The 20105-nt window shown below is 33.9% G+C and overlaps 3 protein-coding genes across 10 annotated transcripts; 1 reads left to right on the top strand and 2 right to left on the bottom strand.

Moving 5' to 3' along the window:
* The first annotated feature begins 753 nt into the window (after window positions 1-753).
* Window positions 754-6708, top strand: LOC112783139 (LRR receptor-like serine/threonine-protein kinase EFR). Its single transcript, XM_029296277.2, has 4 exons — window positions 754-1295; window positions 2346-4570; window positions 4655-4989; window positions 6382-6708. The coding sequence occupies exons 1-3, from the start codon at window positions 826-828 to the stop codon at window positions 4984-4986; spliced, it is 3027 nt and encodes a 1008-aa protein (XP_029152110.2). The 5' UTR covers window positions 754-825; the 3' UTR covers window positions 4987-4989; window positions 6382-6708.
* Window positions 2264-9387, bottom strand: LOC112783138 (isovalerate--CoA ligase AAE2). 8 transcript variants are annotated; one of them, XM_072230076.1, is made up of 7 exons: window positions 7137-7665; window positions 5291-6573; window positions 4746-4909; window positions 4320-4491; window positions 3563-4155; window positions 3344-3490; window positions 2378-2749 (listed from the first exon to the last, which is right to left on the bottom strand). In XM_072230076.1, exons 1-3 carry the CDS (start codon window positions 7470-7472, stop codon window positions 4882-4884), a joined length of 1647 nt encoding a protein of 548 aa, XP_072086177.1. In that variant the 5' UTR covers window positions 7473-7665; the 3' UTR covers window positions 2378-2749; window positions 3344-3490; window positions 3563-4155; window positions 4320-4491; window positions 4746-4881. The 8 variants fall into 8 exon arrangements, with proteins under 8 accessions (XP_072086176.1, XP_072086177.1, XP_072086174.1 ...); XM_072230075.1 differs by having other exon boundaries at window positions 2264-2749; window positions 3344-4491; XM_072230073.1 differs by lacking the exons at window positions 2378-2749; window positions 7137-7665 and adding an exon at window positions 8839-9387 and having other exon boundaries at window positions 3092-4155.
* Window positions 9388-12651: 3264 nt separating this feature from the next.
* LOC112784123 (isocitrate dehydrogenase [NAD] regulatory subunit 1, mitochondrial-like) lies at window positions 12652-16192 on the bottom strand. Its single transcript, XM_025827242.3, has 4 exons — window positions 15571-16192; window positions 15125-15364; window positions 14823-14901; window positions 12652-13293 (listed from the first exon to the last, which is right to left on the bottom strand). The coding sequence occupies exons 1-4, from the start codon at window positions 16072-16074 to the stop codon at window positions 13019-13021; spliced, it is 1098 nt and encodes a 365-aa protein (XP_025683027.1). The 5' UTR covers window positions 16075-16192; the 3' UTR covers window positions 12652-13018.
* Between the last annotated feature and the right edge of the window lie 3913 nt (window positions 16193-20105).

Genomic DNA, 20105 nt, shown 5'->3' with positions numbered 1-20105 from the left:
TATGGTAAAATTAGAATCGAACCGATCAAAATATAATTGGTTTGGTTTGGTTCGGATTTGTGTTTTTTTGTACATGTACCCGAACCAAACCAAACTGATTAAGAATAGATTGGTTCAGTTCGGGTAATTGGGTACCCGATGACTTTAAAATTCATAAAAAAAATCAAATTTTTATCTTAAAAATTCAACCAGTACAATAAACATGTAACATCAATAGAAATAATCTAAATATGTTAAATATCAAATACATTAAAAACTAAACTCATTAAAATCCAAATATATTAATAGTGATAATTTTTGTCTAATGAAAAAGTCATATATATTTTTTATTTTCTTATTTAATTAATATATGATCGGGTTTGCAGGTTGGTTCGGGTTCCGCACCCCAGAACCGATACCCGAACCAAACACTAACAAAGATTATCGGTTTGGTTCGGTTGGACCCGATTACCCATTAGTTCGATAACCAATTTAATTGGTTTGGTTCGGGTTCAAACAGGTAATCGAGTACTCACTACCCATGCTCACCCCTAAGATTAGTACTTATTAATACACTAATTTTATAATTGACATGTCTTTTAAATGTAATGTTGCCTAACCTCTAGGATGGGAAGTGCAATTCATGAAAACCAGAAAGAAAGCAAAAGAAAACATAAGATTAAACAAATTTGAAGTCAAAACAAATAAAGAAGAACCAACCTAGAAAGTCATTTAAATCAATGAACCTTTATGTCTTTAACTATATATACACACACATAGAGGCTCTCTTCTTTGAGAATTTAGAGCCAAAAACAAAAACACAAAATCTCCAAAGGTTAAAGATATATGTTTCTCAATAAAATGAAGCTTCTTCTTTTCTCCTTTACCATAAACTTTCTCTGTTTTTTTCAATCTAACATAGCTTCTTTTTCTCTAGCAATAGAAAACAACAACAATAACAATGATGAGCTTAATGCACTGCTCAAGTTCAAGGAAGCTATATCCAATGACCCTTATAAAATCTTAACCTCTTGGAATAGCTCCAACCAATTTTGCAATTGGCATGGAATCACATGTAGCAAAAGAGAGCAAAGAGTTTTGGAATTGAACTTAGAAGGATATCAATTGCAAGGGTTCATGTCACCCCATATTGGCAATCTCTCTTCTTTACAAACTCTCAACCTTCAAAACAATAATTTCTATGGCGAAATCCCGCCGGAACTTGGTCATCTGTCTAGGCTGCGACTACTCTTTCTCGCCAATAACTCGCTGGCCGGAGAAATTCCGACCAACTTAACAAGTTGTTTGGAACTTAGGTATTGTTAAAGATATTATAGTGTTAGATATTTTTAGATTAATTATTAGTTGGTTATATTCAGTGGCCGAACTTGAAACAAAATTTTGGGAGGGGTCAAATAGAAAATAATTGTCAAAATATTTTTTTATATGGACCTCATTTAAGATAAGCTTGTCTAATCTCATCTCTCTGGTTTTGGTGATACTGCCAAATTTAAAGCCCTTTTTCAAGATCTCGTTCCAAAAAGTTAAAGTTAAAGTCATCAGATATAACTTTTTGAACTTTTGAAGGTTATATCTCACTTTCTTCGTGATTCATTAAAGTAGAAGAACTATCTACATGTGTTGATATTGTAAAAGTTATATGTTCTCCTTCTTAAATATTAGCCTTCTTCTTAAAAAATGTATCAATTCTTTGATTTTTCATTATTATTTTATATAAAAATTTGAATATATATCCTGTAAAATATATAAAGAAGAAGTTAGAAGGACAAATATTAAAATTTATAATATTTATTGAATTTTTTTTTATCAATTTATACAAATACAATAATATTAATACTTATTGAATATTCTATTATTTTTTATCATATAAAAAATTAAATTAAATAAATAGTAAAATATAAAATAATATTAAATTAAATAAATAAAAGATATCTAATTTTTTATATTTGAACCTAAAATAGAGAGAGTGTTGTTTATTGAACTTATTAGATACTTTAAGTCATAGTAAAGTATTTAAGTCAATCGAACTATTTTTTATCTTTTGAAAAAGTACTACTAAGTTTTTTATAAAAAGTTTGGGGGGCATGGCCACCCCTGTCTGAACTAAACTCCACCACTGGTTATATTTTTCACCCTACATAAGCATACACTTCACTTTTATTGATTAGTAATTTTTGTTAATAGAAAATACTTTCTGTACAACACAAAAATATCTAGCAAGTATTCAAAAGTATGTGTATTTTGTTTTGAAATTGTTGTGTACTTGTGTTAAGAGTATTTGTGAATTTATAATATTTGTGTTACTTTTTTTCTAATCATCATAATATATATATATGTTTTTTCAGGCGTATATATTTACAAGGGAACAATCTTAGTGGAAAAATACCAATGGAGATTGGTTCTCTTAAAGAACTTCAATGGTTATGGTTGGCCAAGAATCATTTATCAGGGAAGATACCATATTCCATATGGAATCTTTCATCCCTTGTTGTACTTTCTCTTTCATATAACAACTTGGAGGGAAAGTTACCACAAAACATTGGCAACTTAAAACATTTGCAAATTCTTGGTATGGTTTCCAACAAATTATGTGGTATGCTTCCTTATTCTCTTTACAATGTGTCATCTCTTACTTACATCTCGGCCGCGAACAACCACTTTAACGGCTCTCTTCCGGCCGACATGTTCTTCTCCCTCCCTAGGCTCCAACTTTTTGAAATTGGAAGCAACCAAATGTCAGGTTCAATCCCTGTTTCAATCACCAATGCAACCTCTCTTAGAAGATTTGATGTCACTAATAATAGTTTTTTAGGGGAAGTTCCAAGTCTAGCAAAGTTGCATGATCTTTGGTGGTTGAATTTTGGTTCCAACTATCTAGGAAGTTATTCACTTAAGGACTCTGAGTTCTTAGAATCTTTGCAAAATTGTAGTAAGTTGGAAATATTGGACATATCCGCCAACAATTTCGCTGGCCGTTTGCCGGAAAATATAGCCAACTTTTCCGACCGGCTCAGAGAAATATACCTTAGTGATAACCTATTGTTTGGAGAAATTCCTGCCACTTTAGGAAATCACATTAATTTAGATGTCCTTACCATGGAACTCAACTTTTTTGTAGGATCAATTCCAACAACATTTGTAAAGTTTCAAACAATGAAAAGATTGGATTTGAGTTATAACAAAATCTCAGGACAAATTCCACCCTTTATAGGGAATCTTAGCCAATTGCTTGAGCTAAGAATCTCAGACAACATGCTAAGAGGAAACATTCCTCCAAGTATAGGAAATTGCAAAAGTTTAGAAATTCTAGACCTTGCAACTAACAATCTTAGTGGAGTCATACCTCCAGAAGTTATAGGTCTTTCTTCTTTGACAGTCCTACTAAACTTGTACGAAAACTCGTTGACCGGATACCTTCCGGGACAAGTAAGCCTGTTGAAATTTATTCGTCAGTTGGACGTCTCGAAAAATTATCTGTCTGGCGAAATTCCTGAGAATATTGGAGAGTTGGTAAACCTCGAGTACCTTAACTTACAAGGTAATTCATTCAATGGAACCATACCTTCATCTTTGGCTATGGTGAAGAGTCTCCAACATTTAGACCTATCAAGAAACAACTTGTCTGGATCGATTCCAACCGCGCTACAAGATCTATCTCTTCTAGAATACTTAAATGTTTCTTTCAACATGTTGGATGGTGAAGTTCCAAGAAAAGGTGTGTTTGGAAATTCAACTGCTATAACACTATTTGGTAATGTTAAGCTTTGTGGAGGAATCTCTGAGCTGAAGTTACCACCATGCCACGGTTCAAAACAACCAAGACATCATAGTTTCAAGGACACAGCAGTGATGATAGTTTCTATGGTTGCTTTTCTTGTTCTGTTGTGTTCTATGTTTGTTGCTTATATGATGAGGATAAGAAAGAATGAACCAATTTCAGATTCATCAGCATTAAATGACTTATTTGAAAAGGTGTCATATCAAAGACTTCACCAAGCAACTAATGGTTTCTCAGCTAGCAACTTGATAGGGTCTGGAAATTTCGGCTTTGTTTACAAAGGAAATCTCGCCTCGACTAACAAAGTTGTTGCTATAAAGGTCTTAAACCTTCAAAAGAAAGGAGCTCGAGCGAGTTTCATGGCCGAATGCAATGCACTGAAACACATTAGCCATCGAAATTTGGTTAAGATTCTAACCTGTTGCTCGAGTACAGATCACAACGGCCGAGAATTCAAAGCTCTGGTGTTCAAATACATGGAAAATGGAAGCTTGGATAAATGGTTGCATCCAGATATTGAAAGATTAGAAGTGCCACAAACCTTGATGAGTCTAAACCAAAGAATAAGGACTCTAACTGATGTTGCTTCAGCAATAAGCTATCTTCACTACGAATGCGCGCAGCCTATTGTTCATTGCGATTTAAAGCCGAGCAATATTCTTCTAGATGATAACATGGTTGCTCATGTTGGTGACTTTGGATCTGCAAGATTTCTGTCAAAAATCAATGACAAATCATATAAGCAAAATATCATATCCAGAATAAATGGTACTATTGGTTATACTCCTCCAGGTATAATGTCATCTTCAAAAGAGTGATTTAAATTTAACAACTTTGTTTCTTAAGATGTATTAACCAATTCACAACATATTGCAGAGTATGGAATGAGTTCAGAGGTGTCGAAACAAGGCGACACGTATAGCTTTGGGATTCTTGTTTTGGAAATGTTAACAGGAAGAAGACCTACTGAGGAAACTTTTCAACTTGGTCACAATCTCCATAGCTATGTAAGGATGGCATTTCCAGATAAACTCTTGCAGATTGTAGATCCAATTCTTCTGTCCATAGAAATAGAAGGAACAACAGCAAAGAAATGTTTGTATTCACTCTTTAGAATTGGACTTGCTTGTTCTGTGGAGTCACCAAAAGAAAGAATGAGCATGGAGTGTGTTAGCAGAGAACTAAACCTTATAAAGAATTCCTTATAAAAGGTACAAATTAATTTCTTTTATTCAAAATAAGCATATGATTATCAATAACAGTGATTAACACTATGAATTGAATATTGTGCAGAACACCTTTCATGTGAATCAATTACAATTAATTATAACTAATGGGGTGGGTCAAGAAATGCTTCCTAATGCCTTGGCTTTCTCTCTAAGAACATACTTTTGTATCTTCCCTGTTGAAGTTTTTGGTATATCTTGAAAAATCACTATTTTAGGTGCCATGTAATGTGGCAAATGATCCCTACAGAAGTTGATTATTTCTTGAGAATCCATATCATTATACCCTTCTTTCAATTCGACGAATGCGCATGGAGTTTGTCCCCAATGATTATCCGGCCGGGCAACAACTGCTGCTTCAAGCACGGCTGGATGGTTGTACAGAACAGTTTCCACCTCGACCGAGCTTATATTCTCCCCGCCGGAGATTATAATGTCCTTCAACCTGTCCTTGATTTCTATGTATCCATCTTGGTGTTTCACACCAAGATCACCACTATGGAACCAACCATCTTTGAAAACTTCTTTTGTGGCTTTCAAATCTCTAAGGTATCCACTCATCACTGTGTTCCCTCTAAACATAACTTCCCCCATTGTTTTCCCATCATTTGGAACACTCTCCATTGTTTCCGGATCCTTGATATCAATTTCATCCAAGCCAACATGTGGAATTCCTTGCCTTGCTTTCATTCTTGATCTTTCTTGCGGCGCAAGTAAGTCCCATTCAGGCTTCCAGACACAAAAAGTGCCTGGGCCATATGTTTCTGTGAGGCCATAGAGGTGAGAAACTGTGAATCCGAGCTCTTCCATCTTGGCGATGATCTGAGGCGGCGGAGGAGAGCCACCTGTCATAGCCAATACCTTGTGATCGATCGGTTTCCTATCGAATGAAGCAGAGTTCACAATCATGTTAAGAACTGTAGGAGCTCCCCCCAAGTGTGTAACCTTGTAATTTGTCACATTATCAAAAATGTCCTTAGGCTTTACCTTCCTAAGACAAATATTGGTTCCGAATTGCGCTGCCACGCCCCAAGGAAGGCACCATCCATTGCAATGGAACATAGGAACTGTCCATAGATACACTGGGAAGAGATCCATTCGAAAGAGTAGAACTGTCGCGAGTGAGTTCAAATACGCGCCTCTATGGCTATAAACTACTCCTTTAGGCCTTGATGTGGTGCCAGAGGTGTAATTAACACTTATAGGATCCATTTCACTCTTTGGCCTAACTATTTCAAACCCTTTTTCACCATTTGCTAGTAGCATCTCATACTCATAACTAATTGAAGAAGTGTCAATTGTTGAATCAGAATCACAATCAGAATCAGCAATTAGGACTAGAATTGGTAATTTTGATGATGTTCTTTTGCATAGCAGGTCTAATGCGCTGCGCGCGACTTCAAGCAGTTGGTAGTCTACAAAGAGGATCTTAGCTTGTGAATGCTCCAGCAGGACTGAAACCATGGATGCGTCGAGGCGCGAATTCAAGGTGCAGATAATGGCTCCAGCCATTGGGACTGCAAAATGCAGCTCATACATTGCTGGAACATTAGGTGATAATGTTGCAACCTGTTTCAAAACAACATTGAATATACAATAGCATCAATGATTGAATCCATTCACCTTAAAGAGTTTAAGGATGCTTCCTAATATTTTTCTTAGTACAAGATTCAACAGCAATAACAGCCACTAGGCATTGTCTCATTAGGTAGGGTCGGCTACATGAATAATATGACACAACAAAGGCTTATCATAATAAATATATGCATTAAACCAGTTTTATATAAATTTCCTAACATGAAAATCCAAAAATATCAAGATGATTATAGAAGTCTCAGGCCTCTAAATGCTATTTATTAAACTTTGACTTAATAGTTAATCAATTACCAAAACCTGAAATATTAAACTATGGATGAAACAGATACAACTTTTCAGGACTTCCACAACAAAATCAGAAGCAGAAACAGCTTCTAACTCTAATATACTGGTACTTCTGACAAACACAAGTTTAAATACTTTCAACTATTCTACACAAATCTACAAACCAAGGAAATTTGGGGGGGAAATAAAAAATAATTTTGACAAGTTATCAAAGTAAACACAGAGTGACAGAAGTAATAAACAAAACTCACAACATCACCACGGGAAATTCCCAACTGAGAGAGAGAAGAAGCAAGTTTCAAACACCTTTGATGTGTCTCACCCCATTTATACTCCAAAGAACCATAAACAAGTGAAGTTCTCTCTCTGCAAAACCTTGCTGCTCTCTCCAAGAACCCTATTGGGGTCAGAGGAACAAGATTTGCAGAACAGTGGAATAGACCCTCCATTGATTCCCATGATCCTTGATCCTTATGATCTTTGGAAAAGTTGCAAAATTTAAGTGATTTATGCGATGAAATGAAAAGGGTCGCTCTTGAATTCCTAAGAGAACTTGTCCAAAGCATGTTCTTGAAAAGTTGTTTCATGGTTGTGGATAACTAGTATAGTTGACACTTCACACTCTTAAACAGTGTTTTAACGTGTCATGTGACTATGAAAACATAGTGAAAGTGATGAGTTTATCGGTTTCTGAGTAGAATCATCAAAGTAGGACCTAGCTAGTAAATCATCACAATTATGATCACTTTTTTTCCAATGATTTGTTTGGTAGTGAGATAAGGAAATCAATGAAGCCACGTGTTGCATGTTATATATAATTTCATATTTCATAGATCAGAGAGAGAGAGAGGGCCAAATCAAAATTCAAAGTTCAAACAATGTACATATTTCCAATAAGAATAAGATAAGAATAGGTAATGCAATCTGAACATGAAAGATAAGATATAATAATGGGCACGAACTTACTCAAATTAACTATTTTAAATAAGTCATCAAGATTTATTTTTTTGTTTTTAATTAAAAATTTAAAACTTTTCTATTTAGAAAAAAAAAAGGACTAGCCCATTTAACTCACAAATTTTTTTTAAATGGGTTAGGCTTTTATTTTAGAGCAGGTATATATAATATATAATTTGAAGGGAATTAATCGGTTTAACATGTCTAATGAAAGGTTTTTCTAAAATAAAAGTAGTTATTTTCGTAATAATATTTTTATGTGAAAATGATAATTAGGATGTCGACATATATTGTGTTAAGAAATTTAGTCAAATATATTTAATTATCTAACCGTTTTTAACTATAATAATTTTTATAAAAAAATATCTTCACATATTAAAACGAAAATATTAATGCTCAATTTAATCCTTAATTAGTTTCATTTGGTTTCTGTCCTGTGACAAAATACAAATATAAAAATAGAAATGTAAAGATAAAAATATATTAGAAAGAGAAAAAAACCGGAAAAACAAAAAACTATGTCTGAAAGATAGAAATGTGTAGATGTTTTATAATCCAAAACGGTAAACAATTAGACATAACAATAGACAGAAATACAGAAATTTTTATTTCTCAAAAATAATATTAAAAGAAGCTAAAAATTATCATTTCATGTGAATAATAAAAAGATGGAATCTTTTTTTTTTTTTTGGTCTGTGTATCTTTATATTTATCAAACAGAAGCTTAAGTATCACCTTATGCTATAAGAATAATAATTATTCTTGACATTAAGAATTTACATGATACATAGTAGTAAGAGTTTAATTTTCGTATACTGACCATGTAAAACATTTTACACAATCGTACAATTATAAATCATTATTAACATAAAAAGTAGTTATTTTTATATACGTGTAAAACAATTTTATATTTACAGTGCATTAAAATTAAATTCATAATACATCAAAATTAAATTCATAATATTAAAAAGACATAAATTAAAGGAGAAGACTTACTACATCAGCAGGTGAGATCCCTAGCTGAGTGAGAGAAGAAGCAAGTTTCAAACACCTTTGATATGTGTCACTCCATTTATACTCCAAAGAACCATAAACAAGTGATGTTCTTTCTCCACAAAACCTTGCTGCTCTCTCCAAAAAACTTATTGGAGTCAAAGGAGAATAATTTGCATCACAAAAAACAACACCCTCCATTGATGATCCTTGATCATCATTATTTGGATAATGGGAATTATTATTGTTAAGGGAACTATGAGCTGAAAACATTATTTGTGTTTTTCTACTATTGGAATAATAATAATGCCTTAGAATAACATTATTACACAACTTCATCATGATGAACCTTTTATGGTTCATATGTTGGTGAAGAAAACAAGAAGATCTTGGAGAATTATTGCTTACCCAACTGGAAAAATTGAAGGCACAAATCAAGCCACCACCACCACTACCATTCATAGATCCTAATGTTGCAAAATCCATAAGATTTTTTAGTAGTACACCACACAAGCCTGGGTCTGTTTTACTTTATTGAGTTAGTGATATGTTTTTATGAATTATTTTATTTTATATATATGAGATACTGTCCAAGTAGTTGGAAAATTAAAGTGCATTTAAAATTGCTTCCTCCCTTGTCTTCTAAGGGTATAAAAATCAACCATCGATGTAATCATATCAAAATTTAATTGAAAATAAAATTATTATTTTTGTCTCTTAAATAGTTTAATTTTTTTGATAAAATAATTTTTAAAAAATAGTATATTAGTTTTCTAATTAAAATTGTAATAAATTTTTTTTGTCTCTTAAATAGTTTAATTCTTTTGATAAAATAGATTTTTAAAAAAATAGTATATTAGTTTTCTAATTAAAATTGTACTGATTTAAAAAAAATGCACTATCTTTTAATAACTGATACATAATTTATATATTCAGTCCAATTTTTCTTAAAAACATTATTTAAAGTTTGATCTCTAATTTTTTTATTATTTTTTTAATTAATTTCCATTGGCATAAGAAAATTATAAAAAAACACTTAGCATAAAATTACTAATTTAAAAAATATATATTATTTTTGAATAAATTTACAAAAAGTCGCTTCAAAATATGAGTGAATTATATTTTTTACTATGAAAACAAATTTGTTTCCATCACACTAATTTGGAAATAACGTAACACACTCCAACAAACCTATTGTGGGCAGACAGTATGACTCATCAAAAATGACATTTAACCAATTTCTTAAATGTGTTCATGGCTATAATGCATAAACAGATACAAAATACGATACAATACGAGATAAGATGATATATAAACTTTAAAATTTTTATAAAATATGAATATATATAAAATATTTTTTAAATAAATTATAATAATATTTAATATTTTATTAAATTAAAATATAAAATAAAATTAGACACATTAACACGTAATAATATTTAAATGTGTCTAGAAAAAGTGACAAACGGGATATAATATGACAACTTGTTTCAAAACATACATATCAAATTAATCATGACCATATCCACAGTCCACTAAATTGTCCAACCCAAATAATGATAACAACTATAAGGAAAGCTCTTCTGATCTTTTTTTTTCCATGTAGAAGATGAATAAATAGTCAAATTTTACACTTTGTATTATATTATTGTTGGTAGTAGTTGAATTAAGTAGGTAGATTTATTATCTTTTGTTGGTGGGTTTTGCTCTAAAGATTTTTTAACCTATGTAGCCAAATCTAACTCATCCAACCATTTAACTTTCTTAACTTATAATATAATTGTCGAGCAAAGGAAAAAAAAAACCCTTAAATATCATTATCAACTTATATAAACCTTGGGTAGGGGATTGCATATTAAGAATACTTTCTGTGCTAACATGGCGTTTTTAAAAAAGTTAGTATGAGATTGTTTAAATAATAGTAAGAAGTTGTTGGTACAGGTTCTGAAGCATAAATATCTCATGAATCAATCTGGTATAAATAAAAACAGTAAAAATTCTTTATCAGCTACCTGAAAGAACATTGTTAGTGCCTATGAGCATCTCAAGAAAGGGTTTCATTGGAATATTGGGGATGTTCATAAATTAGTTTGGTATAATGAATGGACTCTTTTTTATAAGCTTTGCAACTTTGTTCCTTAAGTGCATATTTCTGTATCAGATTTCATAGTGGCTGACTTGTGGAAAGGAGTGACTTGGGAGGTTGATAGTCTTACCACGCCTATTTCGCAAAAGATTAAGCAGTTTATTCGTGGTTTGAGATATCCTAGTTCGACTGAGTTGGAGTCACAGTGGGAGTGGTAGCATACAATAACAAAAAAGTATAGCGTAAGGGAGGGTTATAGATGGTTATTAGAGAAAACATTAAATTGGAATGCCAATAGTAACTGGAACTGGTTGTGGAATACAAACATTCCGGAGAAGTTTAAATTTACTATGTGGCTTGGCTTACATGATACTCTACCAACTGAGACTTTTCGATTCAAGCGGCATTTAGCTTCTTCAGATATGTGTAAGAGATGTAACAAGGCGTAAGAAACTATGGAGCATTGCCTTAGAGATTCTGAACAATCAAAGGCAATTTGGCATATGTTGGATCCTAGTATCCTGGACTCGATGGCTGGTACTGCTCTTGAAGAGTGGTTTCGGATGGTCTTGGCTATCAATGAGGCACATCTTTTGGTGCAAGGTTTTGGTGGGTATGGAGACATAGGTGTAATGACATATTTAATACTGACAACCCTTGGACAGACCACGAGGTTGTTGCTTTGGCCAGAATTACCGCCAAGGACTTACAAGTTTACAGGAATCGAAACAATGCCTTTAAGTCTCTCCAAAATTGCCTGGGTTGGGAACCATCGGCAGGCAACAATTTTAAAGTTAACTGTGATGCAAGCTTGTATCTTGATTCAAATTTAGTGGTATTTTAATATATTATTAGAGATTCTAAGCTTATATTTCGGGTTGCTCTGGAAGCATTCTCCCTGATCTATCATCAGATGTGAATTATTTGCTACTTGGAGGGGGCTGGTTTTAGCTTGGAATTGCGGTTTAAGGGATATTATATGTGAAATGGATTGCCTTTACATTCTGCCCATTAAATATGATCTTATAAGTGGGTATTCATCTGAAGTAGTAGATTTGGTTCACAAGATTCATAAATTTTTATCTCGTCCTTGGCTTGTTCACATTGAGTGGGTGTCCCGAGAAGCAAATAGAGTTGCGAATTGAATAGCTAGATATGGTGCCAAGAGTAACTCTAATCATGTTATTTGGTTTGAGCCTTGTGTTGATCTCCAACAAATCATCCGCTCGGATATAGGAGAATGCTTGCTTTGTTTTTTTTTTTTTTTCATAGTTAGACACACACAAAAAAAAAAACTTATATAAACCTTGTATTCGGTTACCAAAAAAAAATTTACTTGAAAATACGTCTTATCAAGGGATTAAATACAATTCAATCAACTAACATAAATAATAAATAATAGACACCCCAAAAAAAAAAAAAACAACTAACATAAATGGACTAGCTAGAAGGTGCCCTCTCCCCACAAGCCACCCTATGAAACATAGTAATTAGTAATTACTCATTGCACACCATGCTTAAGATTTGAGAGTTGTCCATAGCTTCCTAGAGTTGGCTAATAATTAGCTCTTAATTAGTTAATTAATTATATTAATTAGAGTTCATTTTTCACATTATATTGCACGAGAGCACGACTATATGCATGATTAAGTAGAACCATAAACACTAAATGAACCATAATAATCAACAAATAATAATGGTTAATTAATAGAAGTTAGAACTTGGAAATAAATAGTAATAATTTTTTTTCTATAAAATCTCCAAGGATCATAAAAGAGTATCCAATACATCATTTTCTGACTCTCTGTGTTGCATTTGCATAAACATTTTTATTGTAGGGATCAAAATTTGCTATCTTCAATTTTGTGGGGTGACAAAAAAAATAATGTAGATAAAAAGAATTAGTAAGAAACAAAAAACTATTATATTTTTTCACCTTAAAAATAAATGTCGTTTTTTTTACGTTGAAAAATATTCAATTACTTCAAAAATTGGATTAAATTTTCAACGTAATAAAAAAATGAAAACGACATTTATTTTAAAAAATTTGAGGCTAACACCATTTTTGGTAAAAAAAAAAAGGAAATAATTTTAGAATTAATCTAAAGCATCTATTACTGCATCAACAACCTCTTGGGTGGTACTTGATCCTCCAAGATCCTTTGTTCTGACTTTGGCTTGAAGAATGACTTTTTGAACAGCAGTTTCTAATCTGTCAGCAAATGCAGGAAACTGAAGATGCCTAAGCATCATTGCAGAAGAGAGAAGAAGTGCAACTGGGTTTGCTGTTTTTTGTGCAACAATCGAATCCTTTCCAACATTTCCAGCTGAAGCTCCTTGCTCAAACACAGCATGCTCAGCACCAACATTACCTACCACAACAAAAATGTTAATTTAATTCTGTTTGGAGAATAATAAAAATCGAGTAATGCTAGACAAACAATAACACAAACTTATCTTATTTAATATTTGTTTGGGCGCTATTATTTTGATAAAAAAAAAATCTTTTTTCAATGAAAAAATAATTTTTTATTTATTTTTTAGTATGTTTGACAAATTTCTAGTAGTAAAAATAAAAGTACTAGAAAAATAAAAATAAAAAAATATTTTTTTGAAAAGCTGTAATTTACATCTTTTTTTAAAATATCTTTTTTCTTTAAAAAAAATATGTTTTTCATGTAATAAATAAACAAAAAAGTATTTTTATACTGTTATACCTAAACATAATTAATAAATAAAAAGATCTTTTTGCATGAGATACCCAAATATAAAATTATTTTTACTTTTCTATAAGATTTTTTTAAAAAATAACTCGAAAAAATATCTTTTTTTAAAAGCTCACCCAAACAAGCCCTTAATTTAATATTCATAGTTTGTATTTATAATTATATATTTATTATATTTAAATTTTTTAATTATTTCAACAATAAAAAAATACAAAATAAAAAAAGCATAAAGAAAACTAAAAGAAAAAAAGCAAACTAAGACATCCTTGATTCTCAAACTATGATTCCAAACATTTTAGTAAAAATCAACCTATGAATCAGAGAGACCCGCAGTAGTTAAATTAAATGTTAATTAAAATGAACACTACAACTAACTACATTGATTCATCAAGTACAATCTAGGGGGACTACTAACTACATTAATTCATCAAGTACACAATCTAGGGGGCTCACACTCTCAAATGAGTCATCCAGTATAAATTTATTTTGTTTATGGATTATAATTTTCCAGTTCCAACTATTTATGAATAATTTGATGGGGTAAATAGACTAATTCGTTTATTTTTTTATTTATTTTAGCAAAAAATAGTATTTTTAAATAAACAAATTTTAAATAAATAATATTTTTTAGTTAATAAATCTAAAATCGAATTAGGAGAAATATAGTCACAAAAAATAAATTAGGAAAAATATTATCCAAAAATATTAATTTTTTTTAAAATAAAAAAAATTATCAGCTGTCTATTTAACTTACGAACTAACTTGTTTAATCTGTTATTTTTTTTGGATATTTAACTTACGAACTAACTCATTTAATCTGTGATTTTTTTTGGATTAATCGAATTAAATTCGTTTAATCCAAAATTTAAATGAATAAATGAACTTATTCTGTGTTTGGCCCATTTTATTGACTCCAGGCTCTCGCTAACTATCATTACAAGTTAACTAAAAAAGAGAAATGCTATAGAGATGCCTAACTAAAAAATGAGATAAAGATGTTCTCTAAAATGTTTCTCTTTAAAAAAGCGTGAGCAAACCTTTTTTTTTTTGTGCTAAGTTGTGCTTTAATACAATGCCTAAATATTGAATTTCCCCTTAGGTTAAGTAATATAACAAAAAATTGCAAAAAAAAAAAAAATTAAAATTATAAAAAAATAATTGTAAACTACATATACCTCCAGGCATGACTCCTGTGCCTCCACAAATGCCTGCTGCAGTATTTGCAACTAGATTTCCATAAAGATTAGGAGTCACCTACAAATAAAGTGGAAATTAAATAGCTTACATGATGAACTCCATAAGTTACATATTAAATAAACGGAAATGTTTGGTAACTAAAGAAAATCAGTCATAACTTGCCTTATTTAGCATTTATTAATTGTTGCGACAATTAATTAATGCTGTATAAGACAAATTTTGGCTATTTTTTTTGTCTACCTAACATTACCCATAAATAAAAGTTTATTATTTAATGTACCATGACATCAAACTGCTCAGGCTTTGAAACAAGCTGCATGCAACAATTATCAACAATGATTTCATTGTATTGGATTGCAGGATACTTTTGTGCAACCTCTCTGCATGCTTCCAAGAACAGACCATCTGCTAGCTTCATTATGTTTGCTTTGTGCACCGCTGTCACCTTCTTTCTGTTGTTCAGATACGCATACTCGAATGCATATGATGCTATTCTCTCCGAACAGAACTTCGTTATCACCTTCATCATACCATTCGTAAACACACACACACACATTCATCCACTTAAAAAAAATAGAGATTCACGTACAGTTATCTTTCATATATGCTCAATAAGTAAGAATCGCTAGATAATTTAATATGTTTCACTGAATTACTATCTAATTTAATTACCAGCATGTAATTTCTCAACTACAAAGAATCAAATTAGGGTTAAGAGAATTTTACCTTAAGACTTTCAACAACACCAGGCACAACCTCATGCTCAAGGCCAGCGTATTCACCTTCAGTGTTCTCTCTAATCACAACAATGTCCACATTTTCATGCCTCGTCGGCAATCCTCTCATATTGAAGCAATTCACCAACGAAGCGTACAGATCAAGCTCCTTCCTTAGATACACGTTCAGGGAGTTCACGCCACCGCCCATCGGCGTGGCCAGACCTCCCTTGATGCACACCTTGTTCTTTCGAATCGAATCCAGAACCTCTTCTGGAAACTTCTTCATGGTTCCGTGCACTTCGAATTTCTCGAAGTACACCGGAGCGTGCATGGCCTCCATGACCTGTTCCACGGCGTTGGTGACCAGAGGCCCGACGCCGTCGCCAGGTATGAGGGTTACCGGGCGAGGGGCGCCATCGCCGGGACGGTGCATGTAGGTTACGGATCTGGACGGTTGAGATCTGGAGATGAGGCGGTTGAGGAGTGGGATGATGGATCTTGCGGTTGTCATTTTCAGTTGGTTGGGTTGACGGTTATGAAAAGTGCGTTTGTATCGAGGAATAAAGTTAGTTACGGTTAGTGTGGGAGGGAGAAGGAAGCCATGCGAAAAGAGAGAAAGGAGAAAAGAATGAAAAGTCTCTAACGATAACAAGGGGAGATCAATGGAAGGAGCGAAATCCTAGTGATGGTGGTAACCAATTTCTGTTTCGGAAATGTTGGATAAAATCAGTAAAAAACAGCCATAATTTACCTTATTTAGTATTCATTAATTATTGCGATAATTAATTAACGAGGGGTGCTAGGAGAACAACAACTTTTGTGTTTTATAGTCATCAAATAGCCATCAATAGTGATTTTAATGGTGTGAGATTGATGTGAGATTTCATCCAATGGCTCACTTTTCTTTGCTGGTTACATGCTGGCCAGAATTTAATAAAGTTACTGCCCCCTAGACTTTTCCTTAATTAATTAATGCTAGATAAGGTAAGTTTTGGCTGTATTTTTTATCTCTCTAGCATTATTCTATAGGGAGCCAATGGAATATCTGTACAATGTGTACAATAGAGGTTTAGAGATGTCTGATTCAGTATTAGAGATATAACCATTAGTAATACTTTTTCCTATCAGCTTAAACTTTTGGGATGAGTAGATAATATTTAAGTTAGCAAAAATTTTAAATAGATTTTTATATAAATTAAAGTTGAAAATTACTTAAATTTAGTAAGATATTTATATAGTAAGAAACTCCGCCTATGTTACACTTGCGGTACATAGCCGGTCCCAAGCCCGGATAAAGGAGGAGGGTTGTGTTAGGTCTTCGGCAACCAACATAAAAATATAGCCGAACCCCCATGACATGAATCAAAGACATTATTGCGCTAAAGCTAGGTCGTTGCCCGGAAGCAACGCGCCGTATGGCTCGAGTACGGTGTCGAAGCAAGAGCCGCTGCATCGGTGCCCGGATGTAGTGTTAAATGAGCAAGGGTTCTCGCGTTTTCGTGAACGGACGAGGGTAAATAAGCTAGTTCACAAAGGAAAAGGTAAAGGTCGAAGCGACAGAAGGTTGAGATTTGGGACATGGAACATAGGCACTCTAACAGGAAAGTCCATGGAGGTGGTGGACACCATGACAAGGAGGAAGATTAACATTATGTGCCTACAAGAAACGAAATGGGTTGGTGCAAAGGCTAGGGAGTTGGATACTTCTGGTTTCAAACTTTGGTATACAGGGAAGGTGAAGAATAGGAATGGGGTTGGAATAATTGTGGATAAGCAGTGGAAGAAAGACGTAGTGGATGTCAAGAGGGTGGGAGATCGGATCATCTCTATCAAACTTGTGTTGGAGGGAGGTGCTTTCCATGTGATTAGCGCCTATGCACCGCAAGTGGGTTCGGACGAACAACACAAGATAAGGTTTTGGGAGGATCTAGAGAGTTTGGTTCAAGGCATACCTTTGGGAGATAAGATTTTCTTAGGAGGAGATTTAAATGGCCATGTTGGGAGAGAAGTGACTGGATATGGGAGTATTCACGGAGGCCATGGTTTCGGAGTGATCAATGCCGAGGGTAAAACTATTTTGGACTTTTCCTCAACTTTTGATCTTCTCATCGCAAATACATGTTTTAAAAAGAGAGACGAACATCTTATAACCTATAAGAGTGGCATGACAAGCTCTCAAATCGACTTCTTCTTGTTGAGGAGAGTCGACCGGAAATTTTGCATTAACTGTAAAATTATCCCGGGAGAGAGTTTGACAACACAACATAGGGTGCTCGTCATGGATTTTCGCGTTGAGCAAAAGTTGAGGAAAAGACATCATACGAAGAACCCAAGGACGAAGTGGTGGCGGATGAAAGGGGAGGAACAAAGAAGCTTCCTAAGACGGGTAGAAGAAGAGGCAAAGTGGGATGGGAATGGAAGCGCGGAAGAAATGTGGAGGGAGATGGCAGAAGTTATTAGAAGAACAGCAAAAGAAAGTTTTGGTGAATCTAAAGGAATAGGACCAAGAGACAAGGAGTCCTGGTGGTGGAATGCGAGTATACAAGAAAAGATAAAGATAAAAAGGGAATGCTTTAAAGAGTGGTCTTTATGCCGCAATGCAGATAACTGGGAAAAATATAAGGCGGCTAAGAAAGAGACAAAAGTGGCTGTAAGTGAAGCAAGAACAAGAGCATATGAGGGTCTCTACCAGTCTTTGGGCACGAAAGAAGGAGAAAAAGGTATATATAGAATCGCAAAGAGTCGGGAAAGAAGAACGAGAGATTTGGATCAGGTTAAGTGCATAAAGGATAAGGATGGAGAGGTGTTGGCTCAAGAGGAGAAGATTAATGAAAGGTGGAAGAGCTACTTCTACGAGTTATTTAATGAGGGACAGAAGACTCTTCCGAGCCTTGGTCGATTATGCACAAGGGAAGAAGATCAAAACTTTAACTACTATCGAAGGATTCGAGACTTCGAGGTAAAAGAGGCTCTAAAGCAGATGAAAAATGGCAGGGCAGTAGGACCTGATAATATCCCGATTGAGGTTTGGAAGGGTCTTGGAGGAAAAGGCATCAACTGGTTAACCAAGCTTTTTAATGAAATTTTAAGGTCAAAGAAGATGCCTGATGAGTGGAGAAAGAGCACCTTGGTACCTATCTACAAGAATAAGGGAGATATACAAAGTTGCGGAAACTATAGAGGGATTAAGCTTATGAGTCATACTATGAAGCTATGGGAAAGGGTGATAGAACGGAGGTTGAGAAAAGAGACACAAGTAACAGAGAACCAATTTGGATTTATGCCAGGCAGATCTACCACTGAAGCGATATACCTATTAAGAAGGATGATGGAGAGGTATCGTAGTAATAAAAGGGATCTACACATGGTGTTTATTGATTTGGAAAAAGCGTATGATAGGGTACCAAGGGAGGTCTTATGGAAGGTTTTAGAAAAGAGGAGAGTAAGGATCGCATATATTCGGGCAATTAAAGACATGTATGATGGGGCCACAACTAGTGTGAAGACTCAAGGTGGTGTGACAGAGGAATTCCCTATTGGTATAGGATTACACCAGGGATCATCCTTAAGTCCATACCTTTTCACATTAGTCTTGGAAGTACTCACAGAGCACATCCAAGAGCCTGTGCCATGGTGCATGCTTTTTGCCGATGATATCGTCCTTATGGGAGACTCAATGGAAGACCTAAATAAGAAGTTGGAGTTATGGAGAGAAGCTCTAGAAGTGTATGGTCTGCGCATAAGCCGTAGCAAGACGGAATATATGGAATGTAAGTTTAGTCTGAGAAGGGAAAACTCCAATATAGAGGTGAAGATTGGAGAAAACATCCTGCGAAAAGTTAAAAGTTTTAAGTATCTTGGGTGCATCATACAGGATAATGGAGAGATTGAACAAGATGTAAATCATAGGATCCAAGCAGGTTGGTCAAAATGGCGGAGTGCATCGGGTTTTATATGCGACAAAAAAGTGCCTTTAAAACTTAAAGGTAAATTCTATCGCACCGCTATAAGACCGGCTATGCTGTATGGTACGGAGTGTTGGGCGGCTAAAGGGGAGCACGAACATAAGTTGAGTGTGGCAGAGATGAAGATGTTGAGATGGATGAGTGGTCATACGCGATTGGATAAAATAAGGAATGAAGATATAAGGGAGAGAGTTGGAGTAGCACCCATTGTGGAAAAGATGGTTGAATCGCGTCTCAGGTGGTTTGGACATGTGGGAAGAAGACCGATAGAACATCCAGTCAGGAGGGTGGATGAGATGGAAGATGGACAAAGGGCGAAAGGCAGAGGAAGACCTAAGAAGACCATCCATGAGGTGGTCAAACGAGATCTACATGTAAACGGTCTCTCTGTAGACATGATACATGACAGAGCACAATGGCGTCGTTTGATTCATGTAGCCGACCCCACTTAGTGGGACAAGGCTTTGTTGTTGTTGTATTTATATAGTAAGAAAGATAAATTATCTTTGTAACTTATTTACTTATCTTAATTAGTGGATGTTTATACTTATGTTTTTATTATTTAAAAAATTAATAA

Source organism: Arachis hypogaea, chromosome 20 (assembly GCF_003086295.3).
Source record: "Arachis hypogaea cultivar Tifrunner chromosome 20, arahy.Tifrunner.gnm2.J5K5, whole genome shotgun sequence".
NCBI classification, from domain to species: Eukaryota; Viridiplantae; Streptophyta; class Magnoliopsida; order Fabales; family Fabaceae; genus Arachis; species Arachis hypogaea.
Note: the sequence above shows the minus strand (reverse complement) of the source record. Positions and strands in the feature narration are given on the sequence as shown.

Excerpts from the sequence above, each read along its gene's own strand:
- LOC112784123 (XM_025827242.3), bottom strand. The coding sequence starts at position 16,074 with ATGACAACCGCAAGATCCATCATCCCACTCCTCAACCGCCTCATCTCC. Across the intron at positions 14,902-15,124 it reads CTGAGCAGTTTGATGTCATG|GTGACTCCTAATCTTTATGG; the intron begins GTACATTAAATA and ends CTTTATTTGTAG. Across the intron at positions 13,294-14,822 it reads CACAGGAGTCATGCCTGGAG|GTAATGTTGGTGCTGAGCAT; the intron begins GTATATGTAGTT and ends TTGTTGTGGTAG.
- LOC112783138 (XM_025825921.3), bottom strand. The coding sequence starts at position 9,321 with ATGGATTTTGCAACATTAGGATCTATGAATGGTAGTGGTGGTGGTGGC. Across the intron at positions 6,574-8,838 it reads GGATCTCACCTGCTGATGTA|GTTGCAACATTATCACCTAA; the intron begins GTAAGTCTTCTC and ends GTTTTGAAACAG.
- LOC112783139 (XM_029296277.2), top strand. The coding sequence starts at position 826 with ATGTTTCTCAATAAAATGAAGCTTCTTCTTTTCTCCTTTACCATAAAC. Across the intron at positions 1,296-2,345 it reads ACAAGTTGTTTGGAACTTAG|GCGTATATATTTACAAGGGA; the intron begins GTATTGTTAAAG and ends ATGTTTTTTCAG. Across the intron at positions 4,571-4,654 it reads TATTGGTTATACTCCTCCAG|AGTATGGAATGAGTTCAGAG; the intron begins GTATAATGTCAT and ends AACATATTGCAG.